The sequence below is a fragment of the Staurois parvus genome, unplaced genomic scaffold (assembly GCF_062004578.1).
Source record: "Staurois parvus isolate SC_StPar_1 unplaced genomic scaffold, SC_StPar_1.0 ptg000086l, whole genome shotgun sequence".
Taxonomy (NCBI): Eukaryota; Metazoa; Chordata; class Amphibia; order Anura; family Ranidae; genus Staurois; species Staurois parvus.
This window is the reverse complement of record NW_028317882.1, coordinates 12,850,105-12,865,717: the sequence shown is the minus strand read 5'-3', so window position 1 is coordinate 12,865,717 and position 15,613 is coordinate 12,850,105. Positions and strand designations below refer to the sequence as shown.

The window sequence follows — 15,613 nt, the reverse complement described above, 5'->3', positions numbered from 1 at the left end:
GAACAACCTAAGACCCATCTCCCTGCTCCCATTTACATCTAAACTCCTCGAGCGCCTACTCTACACCCGCCTATGCTCTCACCTCAACAACAACCTCCTCGATCCCCTACACTCCACCGAAACTGCCTTACTCAAACTCTTCAAACGACCTGCTAACCGCCAAAGCTAATGGCCACTATTCAGTGCTCCTACTCCTTGACCTCTCTGCGACCTTCGACAGTTGACCACCCCCTCCTCAAAAACTACACTCCCTCGGCCTCAGAGATTCTGCTCTCTCCTGGCTCTCATCATGTCACAACGCTCTTTCAGCGTTACCTATAAAGCTACCACCTCCCTCTCTGTTGGGGTCCCTCAAGGCTCTGTCCTCGGGCCCCTTCTCTTCTCCATCTACACCTCCTCCCTTGACCAACTCATACACTCACGGCTTCAACTACCATCTCTATGCCGACACAACACAAATCTCTCAACCCCCCTCGGTCTCCGCCCGAATCACACACCTGCTGGAGCGACATATCAGACTGGATGTCGCTCCACTTCCTTAACCACCTGCCTACCAGGCACTTATACCCCCTTATTTACCAGGCCAATTTTCAGCTTTCAGCGCTGCCGCACTTTGATTGACAATTGCGCGGTCATGCAACATTGTACTCATATGAAATTGTGATCATTTTTTTCTCACAAATAGAGCATTTCTTTTGGTGGTATTTAATCGCCACTGGGCGCTTTACTTTTTGCGCTATAAATAAAAAAAGTGCAAAAAATTTGGAAAAAAAAGTTTCGTTTCTATTATAAAATTTTTCAAACAGGTATTTTTTCTCCTTCACTGATGTGCGTTGATGAGGCGGCACTGATAGCAGCACTAATGAGGTGGCACGGATAGGCAGCACTGATAAGACTGCACTAATGAGGTGTCACGGATAGGCGGCACTAATAGGTGACACTGATGATGGGTACTGATAAACACTGACTAGCATCACTGCTGGGCACAGGTGGGCGGAGCTAGTGGGCGCACTGCTGGGCACAGGTGGGCAGAACTTGCGGGTGGCACTGCTGGGCACCGATCATCAGGGCACTGATGAGTGCCCTGATTGGTGCCGATCCCCGCTCTGACAACTGTCGGTTCTCGGCAGTACTTTCCTCACGATCTGACAGCGTGAGGAAAGTGCAGCCGAGAACCGGCACTTGCATTTCCCTCTGATCAGCGTGTCATTGGACACCGCTGATCACGTGGTAAAAGACCGCTGTAATTGGCCTTTTACCACATCACGTGATCAGCTGTGTCCGTAGGACACAGAGATCGCCGGGGGCGCGCCCCGCGTTCTGGGAGGACGTCCACTCAGAACTGGCCGGCCGCAGTGTAGCCGTCATTCGGCTATCTGCAGTCGGCAGCTAGTTAAACTGAACCTCTCCAAAACCAAGTTTCTTGTCTTCCCCCCAGCCTGGACACCACCCCCACCCCCCCCCATTGACTTCTCCATCACATCCAACGCCGCCACCATCAAACCCACCCTGCAGGCCAGAGTACTTGGTGTCATTCTGGACTCCAACCTATCCTTCCAGCCCCAAGTCCAATCTTTAACAAACTTGTGCAGACTCCACCTCCAACATCGCCAAAATACGCACGTTCCTAACCCCAGAAACCACTAAACAGCTCATCCACTGCCTCATCATATCACAACTCGACTACTGCAACTCCCTCCTCACTGGCCTGCCTCGCCGCTGGCTATCCCCGCTTCAGTCAATCCTGAATACGGCTGCCAGACTCATTCACCTTTCCAACTGCTCCATTTCCGCCACCCCCCTCTGCCAATCCCTACACTGGCTTCCGATTGCGCAACGGATCAAATTCAAAATCCTAACGCTGACGTACAAAGCTGTCCACCATACTGCCCCGAACTACATAACTGACCTAATATCCAAGTACCGCCCAGCACGCACACTCCACTCCTCACAAGACCTCCTCTCTAGTTCCCTGGTCTCCTCCCATGCCCGCCTCCAGGGTGTCACCCATCCTCTGGAACTCCCTGCCCCAACCCATCAGATTATCACCTACTTTCCTCTCCTTTAGGCATACCCTGAAAACCCATCTCTTCAGGGAAGCCTACCCCACCCTCTGCTAACTTGCCGACCTCCTCTACTCTTCCTACCACTCCATCCCCCACAGCTATCTCCTCCTGTACCACTATCCCCTCCCTCCTAGATTGTAAGCTCGAAAGAGCAGGGCCCTCAATCCCCTCATGTTTTGCATCGTATTGGTATTGTTCTGTCACATGTTCTGTTCCCCTCTGTAACGTACAGCGCTGAGCTAACTAGTGGTGCTTTATAAATATTGTATAATAAGGTTTGTTTTACCAAAAACACGTAGCAGAATACATTTTGGCCTAAATTTTTAACTACATTTAAGTTTACTATATATTTTTTATAGCCAAAAGTAAAATATAATTTTTCTTCAAAATTTTTGGTCTTTGCTTTATTTTTTGCACTATAAACACACAGGTGTTAATACCACCAAAAGAAAGCTCTATTGGTGTGGGAAAACAAGGACGTAAATTTCATTTATAGCATTGCATGACCGTGCAATTATCAGTTGAATTAGTACAGTGCCAAGTAGCAAAAAGAGGCCTGTCATGGGGGGGGGGGGGGTAGATCCCCTAGAGCGCAAGTGGTTAATCTGATCACTCTTCTGTGCAAACTCTGCACCACATCATAAATCACACCCCATTCATGCAGACTGCTGCAGATGTGTTACCACCCTGAAATCAGCATGCAAATTGTGGTGCAATGTGCAGTCAGATCACATGGGTGTGAATACCCATCCAAACCAATTCCAGTGCAGACAAAAAAAGTCCTGCTTTTTTGGTGATGTGGTGCAATTTGAGCCATACAAGATGGCTCAGATTGCACTGCACAGACCTTGCATGTGCTTTGCACAGGAATGCAGTGTTTCCTGTGTGAATCACATGAGATATGCTGCATGGCACAAGTGTGAACCCAGGCTGAAAATTAGTATTGGTCATTCTCAAAACTGTGTTAACCTCTGCACAACTGTCTTCCTCTCTGCACGTGGGATCAACTTTCAGCCCAAGTGCATCATCTCTTTGGTGCTTAAAGCCCCCAGGTATGCGTGTTAACCTTTCAAAGCCTAATCTGTTCAGATGCATTTCTCAGTTACCAGCAGTTAACCTCTACTCACGTCAGGTGTTAAACCCCTCAGCATGCAATAGTCCCTCATTTATTAAATGCACCCCAAATAAATTTGAGTCATGTCCAATGGGAATGTGCACTGCTTTTTTTCCAGTACACCTCACAGCAACACTAGTTTGAGCAATTAGAAAACAGCATTTTGCCACATCTATGCATTAGGGCCATGCTGAAACTAGCATCACATCTGGTGTGTATGGGGCCCTAGAAGCCATTGTCCAAGCCTGGCTTAAAGCTAGTCTTAACACCCCACTAGGTGTATTAAAAAAAACAAACCCACTCTAAAAAGCTCCAGTCCGGCCCAACAATTTTGTTAACACTTTCAGCCTATTTTCAGCTCTAAACACCTAGTTAAGAGTACTCCATCTACCATGAGGATCAATCTTTGACACAACACCCCCAGCTTGTGCTCTTGAAAACTCCTCAGTTTATAGGTAGGTCGTGCCTGCAACTGGTTTACAATAAATATTCTTCCCCTAAAAAGGCAATGACAGAGCCACACAGTGTTAAAGTTTTATTAAAAAATTTTTATTATGTTCATAACAAATCCTCAGAGGTCCTCTGTCACCTAGTGAAAAAAAAAAAAGTTAGGCAATTGAAGTGTTCATAGAATAGTCCACAAAAAAAAAAAATTGTTTTTTTTTTTTTTTTTTTTTTACACACACAAGTCTAAGCTAAAATCTCCCTGGGGCTCCAGCAGTAGTCAATTTCTGGTTTTATGCCTAGTAAGAATGCCATTGTAGAAGGCTTCAATTGACACCCAGAATAGCATGGCTCAGTTCACACTAGTGTTGAAAGCAGGTGTTTGAGGGGCATTTTTAAAGCTCCTCAAATGCCTATGAAAATTATACACATGGCAGCCCACAAGGCTGTTCACACTGAAGTGTTGCGTCAAAATTGACACCTCATATCTAGTCAGGAGGAGATGAAGTCTATCAATGCCTCCCATTCCAAGTCTACAGTGATTCTCCTCAAATGCAGGCGTTAATACCATTAAGTTAATTACAGGAGTTTGTGGTGTAGTTTTAAACCTTGGAAAATGCATTAGACAGGAGTTTTACAAGCATTAAAAACACTCAAACACTATAGGGGCATTTGAGAAGTCAAGTGTGAACAAGCCCTAATGCCAGCATTAAGTAGGTGCCTAAATGTCAAGACTGTTGGGGAGATTAACACCCCCCAGGTAGTTAACTAAAGCTGCCTGAGGTAATTGTGTATATAGAATTGTAATACAATATGGTAATGGGGGGGGGGGGGGGGGTATAGTGTATGGCCAGCCTAAAGCAGTCACTGGAGCACTTTGTTGTGGAGGTAGTCAGTGGCTGGCTCAGCCCCAGCAATCCCTGAGCCAGCTGCCGACTACCTTCACAACTAAGCGCTCCAGTAAGTGCTTTAGGCTGGACATACACTATACAATTTTCTGTCCAATTTCCTTTAGATTTCCCTTCAACTATGTAGTGCAAGGGCCTGCCTAATTGGCTACAATTGGAAGTGTTTAGGTTTGACCTCATATGGTTTGATAAATCTAAAGCAAAATTCTCAGGAAAAAAAAAAAAAAATTGTATAATGCATGGCCAGCCTTCAGGGCAGAGCAGAGCCAGAGACTCTGCTCAGCAGAAGGGGAGAACTAAGCAATCAGCAGTGTTAAATTCTCACTGCAGAGCTGGTGGGGGCTTGATACCGCAATCACCTTGGTAAGTTTTTCCTCCCCAAAAGCACACAATCCTAGTAGCGTTTTAAAGCTGTACTTTTAAGAGTAACCTTGAGTCACATTTTTGTAATGTCAAAGCCTATAATTAGGGAGAACAAAAGCAGATTTTACACTGCCAAATACAAATAAAAGTTAATCAACTTTGTGAAAAGTGCAGGCACACCATTAAGTCCTAATAGCTGCCTGCCACATCCTGGCCTTTATATCCAGCAGGTTTATAGCTCTGCTGGAGAATGTCTTAGAGAGGGGAGAAGCACTAAGCAGCTATGCCCACCCCTCCCCACTCAATTTTGTGAAAGTTCACACACTAAAGGCTTCTGTGATTGGGCAGAAGAGTGGCAAGCATAGTAGCTGCACTGACTACTTAGGGGGCCAGCTGAGACAAGGGTCAGGGCTGAGAGCTCAAAGCTGAAGATAACCCAAAGAGGTGGCAGGCACCTCATTGGACCTAAGGTGTAGTAAAGTCAGCTTTGTGACTTTTCCCTATAGGCAAGCCTACCTGTAGGTAAAATGAATCTAAATGTGCAGTTTAGGAGATTCACTCCTGACAGCTGGCAACATGACTGGCACATTATGCCATTGCCTTGCAGGGTTTTTCACCCTCAAATGGCACATTTACTACTGCTTTAACCCACAGAATAGGTTCACTTTACAAAGTTGCCAAATTCCTGGAATTGGCTTTAAGCCTTCGCAAAACCCTGTACTAGCAACACTGTTTGAGCCCACTTACCTCTAAATTCCAATTACAGATTTTCATACGTTCTACAGATGAAGTGATCCAATCACCAGAAAGTTTAGTTCTCATGGTCACCCTGCAACAAGAAATACACCAGTTTAAAATGGCAAACCACTTTTTACTCCTGAAATGAAAAATAGAATATATCTAAGGGTGGGGCCAAGTCTGGTTCATTAATGTTAGGTACTTTGTTATAAGAGGAATTGCAAATACATGAGTACTGGTAGCACCTGAAACCATACCCAACATGCAGAAAGATTCTGGGAATATTCTAGATTGAACCAGACTAAATGTCCAAAAAGGATGTCTGCCAATGATGTTGTAGAAGCACAACAGTACCAAGTTCAGTGAGCAATCTGATTTTATGTGTGTATCACAGGCACAACATGAGCTTGAGGAAAAGGGATGTGGACATGAGCAAAAGAGTTACCTCAAATTACCGGACTAATTCCGAAAATGAACTAGCCATGAGCAGCTTTCGTCAGGCTCCACAGGATGCACAACACTTGACTTCTCCAAGGAAACTGCAGCTTCTGTACTTTAGGAGAGGATTCCCAGAAGGCAACAGTCTTGTCCTAACATTACTTTTGCTAGCTACATTAGAAATCTATGCTGTTTCAAAGAAGGCACAGCTATACTATAATGCAGACTGTTACAACAGAAGCTACACATGCAGTGCACTTTAACAGTTTGGACATGACAAAGTTAAACAAAGAGGCCCAAGTTTGTCAGACCCAAGCTGAAACAATCTTCTTGAATAAAAAGTAATGCAATACATAAAGTGTCAAACATGTTTCATTCCCCAACTTTCTGCGAAAATGTGCTGGTTTGGGTAGAGTAGCAAATCTAAGGTGTGTCTACCAATGCCTGACATTTCCTCTCCACTTTCTGCTGCAGTGACAGTACTTGCCACAAAGGGATACAGCAATAAGCCTAAAAAAAACAAAAAAAAAAAAACACCCGCACTACTTTACCACTCTATCCAAGTCAAAAATTAGGGATAGGCATTTAAAAAAAAAAAAAAAAAAAAAGCTGTAGGAAAGCAGCAAACCAATACTGAATGGGCTATTTCAGCATTTGCTTAGAACCCCATCTATTCTAAAGTTTGTCAGAAACCCGTGTCAGACTGCTTGAATTACAGGAGTAAAAGCAGCACGTGCCATGCATTTTAACTCTTGGGCAGAGAACCAACAGGTTTAGCTTCACTGCACTAAAAACCAAGTATAGATGGCACAAAGTAGAAATTCAAATGATCAAACTAGTGTTGTTTCCCAACAGACTGCTAAAGAATTTCTACTTTTGCAGCCAACTGGGATAACCCACTATATTTCTTACAAGTTCCAATCCACACAGCAGAACTTGAAATTGCCATTTACCCTTTTATGAAACTCACCAAAAACATAACATTTCCTCTGTTGTGTGTTGAGCAGTTGGGTTACGATTTACCATAATTTAACAGCTGCCTGCCATTTACTGTGGATGGTCAGCAGCTACAAGCGATATGGGTACATGCTCTGGCTGTACGAACGGGGGCACTCCCCACCTGCAACTGCTGTGTCTGGCAGACAGCAGAATGAAGATCCCAGTGACCATATCACAATGTTAGCAAAGCTGCCATGAATCAGATTTTTTCTTGGTGAGCTGGGATTGGCCCACAGCTGTCATAATACATTGGGCCAATCACAGCACCCTGTAACCAGCTCTAACCAATCGCAGATCACCATCTTGAGCTGTCAAAAACCTAACTCCTTCATGAAATTTCACGAACAAGTTATTGTTCATGACAGCAAGCTTTGAATTTCAGGAGAAATATTTAAAAAAGGGTTTATATTAAACTTGCCAACAGCAGTGGCTCTGGGCAAAGCAATGTAATCTTACAGTGCTTCCTATTTTGGGGTGTGAATGCACCTGCACCCCCTGGTCAGTCCAGGGAGAGAAGAGGTAATACCATATTGAGTAAAAGCACATCACCCACATTAGCACATTTAACCCCTTTGATCACCCCTATTAAACCTCTGATCACCCAGTCAGTGCCATTAGTGCAGTGCAAGTATACAGAATTTCAGTGATCACTATTACTGCCACTAGCAACATCAGATAGTGTCAGTGAAAGTTAGCATGCCCCCCCTCCCCCCAGCCAGGGTCAGCTAGTGTTAGATTGCCTGCACACTATGTTGCTGATCACCCTCATTACTAGTATAGTGGTTGTGTGAATGTAATGGACAGAATTATACTAGTGCCTGCTTTGTATAGTGTCCCCAAAATTGTTAGGCTAAGCCCCGTTCACTTTTTTTTCCCCAGAGGATTTGTGCTAATTGACTGTGGGCCAAGGCAATTTATATGCACAATAAAATCACTGTCCACCCAAATTCAGCTCTTTGAAGACAATGTGCATGGAAACCTATCATGGTTTCTGAAGTTAAACTTTTGGGCCTAATCAACATGGGCATTACAAGAAAATGAATGAATTGTTTATATTGGTCCACAGACCAGATTATATGCCCAAGTTCTCTGCTGTTACATATATGCCCAACATGGACCAGCAATGTACTGGTATGTTGCTGGACTTGTATCAGGATGATGCCTGGTATAAGTTTTCAGTTGGTGGTCAGCTTACATGTAAAAGCAATCCTAGTGGCCCCCCAATTAGCTGCCAAATAATTTTTACAAGCAGGTAGTGACATCCCCCCCTCGGGAAGGGACACCCTCCAAAATGACCCCTTTTTGGAGTAGGCACTCCAGGGTATTTGCTTAGAGGCATGGTAAGTATTTTACAGATCTCATGATAGAATGTTTTTGAAAAAAAAAAAAAAAAAAAGTCTTCAAAAACACTGACAAAAATCTGTAAATTATCAAATTCCTTGGGGTGTCTTTTGGAAAATAAGGGGTCATTTGGAGGTGTTTGTACTAGCCTGTGAAAACGGATAGGTAGTGGGGAAATGAGGCAATATGCCCTTTGAAAGCCTGGAGGTAGTAATTTGATTTGGGGGGCCTGTATGTAGCTAGGCTGCCAAAAAGTCTGTGGGAGAAGTAAAAGAATGTGCTTTGGGGTATTCCACATATATCCATGGCATGCATGAGCCATATCATTTGACAACCTTGTGTAAAAAAAAAAAAAAAAAAAAAAGTTTCTCAAAGCAGACTCAATGCAAACCCTAGAAAACAACTGTTTTAGGACTCACTACTTCTGCAATGCTAAAGCCTGTAACTGAAGCATCCCATATATTTTCAGACACCTAGCAGATCAAATGCCATGTTCTTTATCAAGTTTCGTGCAGAGACCAATTTGGTCATGCATAGTGGCAGTCTCAGGTGAATTATTGCAGGACTATATGCACACAAAAAAAAAAAAAAAAATGTTTGTTATTAGCCACCAATGTGGACTTTCCTGCAGTGCAGGCTACAGGGATGTCACCCATTGTTTCACCAACAGGGAGACTGAGTACATACCTTTCTGCAGTGCAGGCTACAGTGATGTCGTCCATTGTTTCAACAGTGAGACAGTAAATAACTTCCAAATTTCTAGCAGCACATTTATTCAGATCCATCCACATAAAATCAGCATTGTCTGCTTTGAGGATTTCCCACAGATTTTTGTGATCAAGACAGACAGTCCCTGGACAAGCACTTCTGGCAAGTTTACTAAAGCTTTCCCCCCCACCTATGTGAAGTCCCACGTCAGTGTTGTGCAGAAGGTAATTTCAGGAGCACGTTTCTTTCAGACTGTCTTTTAATAGGCTTCGTGAAGCCAAAAAAGAAAGTAAATACAATTCTGTAACCACTTCAGTACAGTATTCAAATTAACTATTTGTATAAAAAAAGGGACAATACAAACAAACATTTTAAGAACATCTTGTGACAGATCCATTTGTTCACTTTAGTTATATCAAGGTGGTACAGCTGTTGATTGCAGCACAGCCAGGCTCTGCACTACCTCACACTAAAACAGTATTTTCAAAACAAGAGCTCAAAATAAGCTCATGGTTTCCATCTCAACTATTTACACAACAGCAAGAGATCTAGTAAGACCACGCTGTAGTAGGAGACATACCCATTTACAGGGATGCGAATGCAAAAGCATCACTCCATTCTGCTGTGCAAAAGCATTTACTGCAGCATGAATCTGCTCATTTACAAAGCTTCATGTATCTGCAGCCTCAATAGAACAGTATGAAACAAAAAGTAAACATAAGTGTACCCCAAAGATAACAACCTTTGAACAGCTGTTCACATTCTACCAGTGAGGCCGTCAAGATTAACCAAATTTATATAAAAAAAGTGAACACAAGTTGACATACTACACATTGATTCAGCGAAGCTCCAAAAATCTTTATAAATACAGCCATTGGAAGGACGATCTTGAGTCAGGAAGGTATTTTACTCGTGTGAGGCTGAGGACAAGAAGCAGGCACAGTTGTAAAGACACTTGAAGCAGTTGTCAGATCCCAGCATTTTACCCCTACGCTAAGCCCAACCCACATAGCCCCAGTGCTAATAGTGTTTGTAGAACTTTTTAAACCTTGGCAAGAATTTTACACATGCATTTGTTGGGCTGCCAAGTCAATAAAGCAAGCCCTAAAATCACTAGAGTAGAAAAAACCCCCAAATCCTCATCACACCCCTCTGCCTTGACTTACCATAGCTGTCATAACCATCTCTGTAGGAGCGATCACCATAACTTCCTTGGCTCCTGCCACTAAAATAAAAATTATACAAGTCAAATCAAAGAGCATCTAACAAGTAAAAGTGCTTATTTAAGTCTTCCAATCAAGGGACCATACCTGCTATAATAATCCCGGGATCCACCACCATAGCCACCACTCCTGTTATCAAATCGGCTGCTTCCATAACCACGGTCACCACCACCTTAACCACAGAAGACAACATTAAGCACAAAAGAACTTCATGCAACAGATTTAAAAAAAAAAACAAAAAAAAAAAACCAAACACTCCAGTATGTGCCATTTTCATCCAGCTATGAATGTTTAACCCACTTTAGTACCGAGAGATATTTTACACCACACTATTCTGAAGACCGAGTATTTGAAATGAAAAGCCAAGATGAAAATAAGTTACTAAGTCAACCCCTAATGTGAATACAGAATCACACAAGGGATTTTATTTCCCTCATTGAATGGCATTTTGCGCCAAAGTTAGATACCGCCCCCTAAAGCAGAACCATCTTTCTGCATTCCCAGCTGTTTACTTTAGGGGGAACTAGCTTTTTCAGTACTTAAAACCATGACATAACTTCACTCCCTTAATGACAATCCAAATAAAAGGTCACCTTGGTGTCTATCCTTTCAAAAACATGTCTTTTAGGAGTATTTGTACGGTTCTGACACTTTACCAACATCTTTGTTGAAGTTAAAAACATATTTTAAAGTGGGTGAGTGCAAAAACTGGTATTTCTCCTTTAAAGAGTGCAAAACCAAGTGGTTATTAAATATCAAAAGAAAAAAACATTGTATGACCTAAGCAACTAACAATCATAGCACTGAGAAATAAGCAAGTGATATAAAACAAACTAGTACCCAAGGGGTTAAAATACACCTGTCCATTAAACACTCCGCCCCACTCACATCAGGTGCAATTTGCATATTGTATGCAAAGTCACACCCTATTGTCCACCTTTAGAGTGGTCATATCAGACTGGGTTGGAGCCACACCAATTTCTAAAGTAGTACATGCACTACTTTGGTGCGATTTGAATAGACACCTATGTCAGATGTCTTGGCAGGTCATCCAATTTTGAAATTGTGCGACTTCACTTTAAGTCGCACAATTAAAAAAAAAAAAAAGAAAAAAAAAAAAGAAAAAAAAAAAAAGGCTTTGATGTTACTGGGGGCTTAGAAGTGCAAGCTATGCCAAAGTACAGGTACCATAAGGTATTAGCCAGACAACCACAGAAATGTATTCTGGAACTAAAGCCCTGCCAGTCCAAATTCTACTGTCCAAGATTTACCAATAAGGCAGGAAATTCACACATGTTGACTTGATAATGTGAAGCTATACCCAATTACATACAAGAGATACAATTTAGTTAAGGTATTCATAGAGCCATCAATTTATGCAGTGCTTTACATATATTGTACATTCACATTAGTCCCTACCCTCCAAGGGGTGTACAATCTAAGGTCCCCAACTCACATCCATACATACACATACTGGGGCCAATTTAGACAGGATCCAATTAACCTACCAGCATGTCTTTAGGGGGGGGGGGGGGGGAAGTTTACCCACGCAGGCACAGGGAGAACATGCAAACACCAGGCAGATGATGCCGTGGCTGAGATTCAAACCCACAACTCTAGTACTGCCAGGCAGACGTGCTAACCATTTAGCCACTGTGCTGCCAAATTCTGCTAGCACCCAATTAAAGTACTTGTAATTTCTTCATGTATTCTAAAACCTGTGTGCAGCACCCCCAATGCTTAACTGCACCCCATTGCAATCCAGTGATGTGCACAAAAGAGGCTCTCCCCCTCACTGGTTGAGACAGCAGCAGGAGCCACTGGGCCAATGTGTGAATGAAGACAGAGCAGCTCAGGAGCAAGCCTGCTTGGGTGCCCCCATGGCAAGCTACTTGCGCCAGAGAGCAAAACCACTGCAGAGCAGGCAAGTATAACAGGTTTGTTATTTTTAAAAACAAAATTGCCTTTAATAGCACTTTAAGGTAGAGTTTACCTTCCCCCCAAACATGTTTTTGCAGAAGAAATGTGCATTTGTCATTTTCCCCCTATAGAAATCAGCAAAGCATTACACCAACAATCAGTAGGATCACAGGTACAACATCAGGGCCCTGAACATCCTCTGGCTTTCTGCCTGTACCTCCAGACAGACTTTCAGTTTGAAAGCTGGGAGTGTCTGGGCATGGAATGTAGGTCATTGGGAACATGTTCCTTAACAGGTGAGCTATATAATCCCCTAATATATATATATATATATATATATATATATATATATATATATATATATATATATATATATATATATATATATATATATATAACCCTATAATCAAAGGGCACTTCAAAGTTCACAAAAAACAAAAAAAAAATAGGCATCTGCTTTAAGACAAAGTTATAAGTGGAAAATAAAGCAAATTTCGTTTTAAATATCCATTTGGCCATAAAAGTGGAAGATGGCTTTTGTTTTCCTGAACTCCTTGATAAAGCCCTGGTTTAACAGATGCCTCCTGGGAGAGCAACCTCATCACTGACTTCACTGGGACATTGTACCTACACTGCAAGGCTTTATTTTGTTGGGAGGGGAATATTCCTCTTGCACATTGCAAGCCATTTTGCCTACATACACCTTTGTACAAAATTGCACTAAGGTAAATGGTAGGCACTTTGCATGCTTATCACCAAACAGTGGGAGGCTTCTTAAATTTGAGTGCAAGATAGAGGTTACCATCCTAGGACAATTTAAGAGTGGATTTGCTCCTAATGTGTCCTTGGGGACCCCAAAGTCACCAGAACTACTAGTGTCTTCATTTAAAAAAGAAAAATGTTTCCCCTCTACTACTTTTCTAGTTACAGCCCAAAAACTTGAATTTTCTATTACTAACTGGAAACAGGACAAAGAAAGTGAATCTCCTTGACAAAAACCCGACAGGGGTTTTAGGCCTCTCCCCTATCCAAAATGTAAAGTCTGCCTTTAGGTATACATTAAAGAGGAATTCTTGAGGAATCCCAGGTCACCAGAACTAGTAGCCCTATTGGAAGATTCCCCCCCCCCCCCCCCCCCGATAATCTTGTACCTAACACTATATGGTCAAACATTTCTTATACACCAAATAAAAAAAAAAAAAAAAAAAAAAAAAAAAAGTACCACGGCCTCGACCTCCACGGAAGAATCCTCTTCCTCCAGATGAGCCACCTCTGTAGCCTCCTCTCCTGTCGCTGGAGGACTTTCCAGCCTGATCAACTCGAATTTGACGGCCATCCACGGACTAAAACCAAAATTAAAATTTAAAAAAAAACCACACACATTTTTAAAAAAAATTGCAAGCTACAAAAAAAATAAAATACAGATTCAGTTTGAGCTGCCAGATTGAAAACCTGCAGTTTCCTCACCTTTCCATTCATCCCCTCCATGGCATCCTTCGCATCGTCACAATTTTCAAAGGTGACGAAACCAAAGCCACGGGATCTCTTGGTCTCACGATCCTTCACCACAACCACTGGAACAAAAAAAACCCACACGGTCTTACAAGCCAGCCAGGGAAATGCGAAGTCAGAAGACTCGCCATGTGTTTATACAAACTCACCCTCACAGATGTGTCCGTATTTACTGAACACTTCTTCTAGACTCTGCTCGTTTGTCTCAAAGCTGAGCCCTCCAACAAACAGCTTTCCTTCGTCAGACGACATGATGAGATCTGCGGAAAGACAAAATGGCGCCGGCCGGTAAGTCTAGCGTGCTTACAAAATGGCCGCCAACAGCCTACGTCATTCCTTTCAACGACCCTTCCTTCCCCCTTTCCAGTCACCACCCGGTAACAACCGCCGAGAACAGGAGCGCGGAAAGAGCAACCAGGCTAACGCGGCTTCGCAGTACTGTCCAGTAATAAAAATCCGGTCATTCCCTCCCTGTGCCCCGCTCCCCGTCTACAGAAATAGGAAACCCCTCATACCGCCGCGTTACAGCACACGGTACATTAGGAGGAAACTACAAAACAAACGCACAGCCCGAAACTGCCTAATAACCGTCTTCTCTCCCATCTACCCAACAAAGCCACGCACTTACCTTGTCTACGTACAGGTCCAACAGAAACCAGCAATGCAGAGAGAGCTATGAGCGCTGGACGACTCCTTATATACACCAGTGTGGCCTCGCCCACCACATGAATAATTCATCACCACTGCGGACTGTACCATCTACTTCCCTCTACATGCTCGCCTCACTGTTATTCTCATATTGTTACGTCAGAAATCCGGGTTGGTGAAAGCAGTTACCTTTTGATGATTTTTTTTAAGATTACCGATTAAATACAGTTGCCCGCTATAGTTGAAGTGATATAGTCACCCCCCTTCCAGCTACTGAACATGCATGGTATCTGCTAGCACGGAGCCACCATTGTAGTGCGGGCGGGAGGTGGTTTGTCATTGGCTGTACAGGACCGACGAGGGCCGAAAAGCGTGCGGTACTGCCATTGACTGCATGGGTGGTGAGGGCGGGAGAAAGTATTGTACTGTGAATGGTTGTACAAGACTCGTGAGAAATCTGTGGCGCTCTCATGGGGAAGAAAGCTGCAGATACCTTTGTATATATAGGACGGTGGAAGATCTGTGGCAGAAGTTTAAATGATTTTATCTCAATGGTGGTTTTTTTCCTTTATTCTGATCTGGTAATCCTTTAAGTAACACACTTCCTGCGGCAGGCTGGCTGCCCTCCCTCGCAGCACTGACTCTGAGGAGAACCTGAGTTACAATACGCAGCACTCAATTTGGACTACAAACATCGATCTCTATCACCATTTCAATAACGGGGGGGGGGGGGGAGGTATTGTTTTGTGGAAGAAATACAGTGAGCTGATAACATTCAGTACCAGCATACTGGATTTCCATTCATATTAACAGATTTTTTTTCCCCGAGTCATCCTCCAGGATGGTCACAGGATAGATAGGCTCCTCCACCTACAGGAGGCCAGAAAGATTTAGGCTAGGCAGGGTTTTTGAAGCGTTAAAAAGTTCAAGAAAACTGCTTCTCTATGTATGTGAATGTGTATATATATGTTTTCTCACTGAGGCGTTGCAGTGCGGTGTAAAAACTGCTTGCAGCATGTTTGGGGTGTTAAAAAAAAAAAAGCCTCTTCCCATTGAACTAAATGGGAAAACGCCTGAAAAGCACCTCATATGCCTGAGAAGCATTTTTGGTGCAGTTTTTAAGTTGCATGTCCTTTAAAACTGCTCACCCCGGCAAAAGCACAGTAAAAACACTGCGTTTTTGCGGCAGAT

General features: G+C 43.1%; 1 protein-coding gene across 3 annotated transcripts; it reads right to left on the bottom strand.

Annotated features, from left to right (window-relative positions):
* Positions 1-3,707: 3,707 nt before the first annotated feature.
* Positions 3,708-14,558, bottom strand: LOC149468543 (cold-inducible RNA-binding protein B-like). Of its 3 annotated transcripts, XR_016311703.1 has the most exons (8): positions 14,403-14,557; positions 13,924-14,034; positions 13,730-13,836; positions 13,485-13,605; positions 10,430-10,514; positions 10,286-10,344; positions 5,643-5,724; positions 3,708-3,769 (listed from the first exon to the last, which is right to left on the bottom strand). XR_016311703.1 is itself a non-coding variant. In XM_089670084.1 (7 exons), the coding sequence occupies exons 2-7, from the start codon at positions 14,024-14,026 to the stop codon at positions 10,026-10,028; spliced, it is 477 nt and encodes a 158-aa protein (XP_089526210.1). In that variant the 5' UTR covers positions 14,027-14,034; positions 14,403-14,558; the 3' UTR covers positions 9,361-10,025. The 3 variants fall into 3 exon arrangements, 2 of the variants coding, with proteins under 2 accessions (XP_089526210.1, XP_089526209.1); XM_089670084.1 differs by lacking the exons at positions 3,708-3,769; positions 5,643-5,724 and adding an exon at positions 9,361-10,039 and having other exon boundaries at positions 13,497-13,605; positions 14,403-14,558; XM_089670083.1 differs by lacking the exons at positions 3,708-3,769; positions 5,643-5,724 and adding an exon at positions 9,361-10,039.
* Between the last annotated feature and the right edge of the window lie 1,055 nt (positions 14,559-15,613).

What these genes read in the sequence shown, in the direction of transcription:
- LOC149468543 (XM_089670083.1), bottom strand. Translation starts at nt 14,026, where the DNA reads ATGTCGTCTGACGAAGGAAAGCTGTTTGTTGGAGGGCTCAGCTTTGAG. An exon ending in ATACGGACACATCTGTGAGG is followed by an intron (nt 13,837 to 13,923) that starts GTGAGTTTGTAT and finishes TTTTTGTTCCAG; the next exon opens with TGGTTGTGGTGAAGGATCGT. An exon ending in TCCCGGGATTATTATAGCAG is followed by an intron (nt 10,345 to 10,429) that starts GTATGGTCCCTT and finishes TTTTTATTTTAG; the next exon opens with TGGCAGGAGCCAAGGAAGTT.